The sequence below is a fragment of the Pteropus vampyrus genome, unplaced genomic scaffold (genome assembly GCF_000151845.1).
Source record: "Pteropus vampyrus isolate Shadow unplaced genomic scaffold, Pvam_2.0 Scaffold172, whole genome shotgun sequence".
NCBI classification, from domain to species: domain Eukaryota; kingdom Metazoa; phylum Chordata; class Mammalia; order Chiroptera; family Pteropodidae; genus Pteropus; species Pteropus vampyrus.
In genome coordinates this window covers 3225029-3227651 of record NW_011888953.1, presented here as the reverse complement: position 1 = coordinate 3227651, position 2623 = coordinate 3225029, and the positions used below count along the sequence as shown (strand labels likewise).

Sequence of the window (2623 nt, the reverse complement as noted above, 5' to 3'; positions counted from 1 at the left end):
TATTATATGTAAGTTTAAGTTAAAATTATATATGCATACACACTAGTATTTTAAAAATTTGCATGTAACCCAGAGGAGACATACTATGCTAAAATATTGACAGGATTCATTTCCGAATGGTGACATCATAATTTTTGTATTTTCTAAATTTTGGCAATCTGTGCATGTTTTTATAAACATAAAGTTTATTATTTATGAAAAAATTATTTAAGGTAAATATACAGTAAAATATTTGAAAATTTCTAACCCATTTTACACTAACTGTAGTTTGAAATGTGCAATAGGAATATGCTAGCTATATAAACAGACACATCTATATAACACATGCACAAAACATAGATATGTTACATCTTGCTTTAATCCATTCTAAGTTCCAAGAGTCAAGTTGGAAGTTTTGATCCGTGGTACCCCAAAATTCCCTTTCCTGGTCTCTGAGGTATTAGAAGTTACAGAAGGGACTGAGGGCAACACCTGGGCCGATTTCCTTACCAGTGCCAGGTCGGAAGGGGATCGCAGAGTTCGGGTGAAGTCAGTTGACACAGGTTTGGCCTATCAGAGAGGTGGTTGCATTTCTGGCCTGTGGAATCATCTTTAAGTTTGCTCTTCATCTGTAAGTACCCTTTCTTATATCTTGTATAAGTATACTCAAGGTAGGATACATGGAGCTTCTAACAATCTCTTTTGTTTTGGCAAAAACAAAATAGGCAAGATGGGGCCTCCTCTCCATATCATGCTGGACGCATTGAACTGTACAGCTTTCAGCATCCAGTGGAAAATGCCAAGGCATCCTGGGCACCCCATCATTGGGTATACTGTGAGTACCTAGTCACGGGGCTTTCTGTAGTGGGTGCATTGGGGTAACTGTATGTCATCCTCATCTTTGCTCCTCCTAGATATGGCCTCCTTATATCAGCCCTCTCATGTTAATACCTGCCCCATTCTCCCCCTGTGAAACCAGAGGAAATATTTTCCTTTTAAAGGTGTTCGTAAGTGACTTGAAAGTCAATTAGGATCTACCCAGTCCTTACTGTGTTCGAGGATGGGAAAATGTAAACTAAGTAAGGCCCGGTTCCTGTATCCAATGGCCGACAGTAAAATTTGGGGACTAAAGCAGAAACATGGGAAATAATAGGGAGTCACTGTGGAAAGTGGTTAATAAGTACAAAATAATGTAAAATCTGAATTAAAGTAAAGGGGTGGGCAGGCCAAGTGGAGGAGGGATGAGAGAATGCATTCCTACCTATCAGAGGTTACAAAATTAGACTGAAGTTCACCAAAAATGTTTTTTTTTTTTTTAAACGGTGTTTTAAAAAATGAGTCAACTTTTAGAAGTCAGAAGATTTCAGATAAATCTTTGGAGAGTTCTGAAATCTCTGGAGTATGGGGAGAGCTGGCTGCTCTGGGTCCGTATTCCAGTGGGGTGCTGAGTTGGCTGGAGCTGAGCTGCCCACTTTAGATGGAGCGTCAGCCGCCTTTACTGCCCATAATACCCTAGACCCATCGCCCCTTACTGTAACCCTTTCACCAAGAGAGAGTTGCCATTTATCAATGCCCTTGTCCTATTGTCGTCTTAAAGTAGAGAAATGTGTTTCTGGATTCAGGTCACATAAAAAGTGGAAAAATAAAAGATTGTCTGAGACTCATGGTTTTGAGAAAAATAACAGAAGCCGGGTCCAGCCCTCTCCCTCACACCTCACTGACACACGTTTTCTGCCTGGCCTCTGCAGGATTGTGCGTTTGGGGTCCTGGCTGTGTGTCTGATGTTTGCTGTCACAGGAGTAGCGTGTATGAGATGAGGCAGGGCCCCTTGGAACCCACTGTGGATGTGTGTGCACTTAGAACCCAGGGCCCTTGGATCTGGAAAAGTCTCACCCTGGTGTCTGTGTCTTTTCCAGGTCTTTTACGCTGAGGTCGGCGTAGATAAATCCCCGCAGGAGCGGTCCCATAGTGTGCCACTCAGCCGGGACACTGCAGCCACTGTGAGTACCCCCATCCTGGCAGCCCATCAAAGCACACCTGTGGTTGGCATTTCAACAGTTTTCAGGACTTCTAAATTGGCATGTGTATGCTACTGTGTATGTAATAATAGAGGCTGATGTTGTAGGGTCCTCGGGAATTTACAAATGTCTTTCATGGGCATTATTACCTTGTCACGTGCATCTGTATCTCCAGAAAGTCGGCCATATGAGAAAGAGTTTTAGCATCAATACTTCCATCTTGGACTCAACCCACCCTTGCAGCTGTTTTCCCCTTCTCCTTTTTCTTCATAAAATTCAACTCTAATTTATTTGAAATCCCAATAAAGCTTTATAAATAAATATGACACATTTGTATCTTCCCAGCTGCCTGGAGACACAGTGCAGAAGAAAATGACGTAATTTGGAGTGTACATTCAAAGGGTCCAAGTTGTTTATTGTTCTTCTCGACCCCAGCTCCCTGTCCTTCCACTAACCAATTGTTGGCTCATCTGTTTCTTTTCTGTTTCCTGTCAAGGTCTCTTTGGGTGAATTTTTCTGCCTTAGGCATGTCCAATTTTCTTTGCTTTCACGCTCCTCTTCCTTCCCCATTCTACTACAATTGTCCTACAGGCTAGAGCCTTTTGGATGGCTCTGCAAGGAGTTAG

At 42.2% G+C, this 2623-nt stretch overlaps 1 protein-coding gene across 1 annotated transcript in view; it reads left to right on the top strand.

Moving 5' to 3' along the window:
- Positions 1 to 708: 708 nt before the first annotated feature.
- Positions 709 to 2623, top strand: part of EGFLAM (EGF like, fibronectin type III and laminin G domains) — a 104668-nt gene continuing 102753 nt past the window's right edge. The window contains exons 1-2 of the mRNA XM_023536915.1: positions 709 to 814; positions 1896 to 1979. Of these exons, the coding sequence (XP_023392683.1) occupies positions 710 to 814; positions 1896 to 1979 (189 nt within the window). The 5' untranslated portion in view covers position 709. The remainder of the gene's footprint in view (positions 815 to 1895; positions 1980 to 2623) is intronic.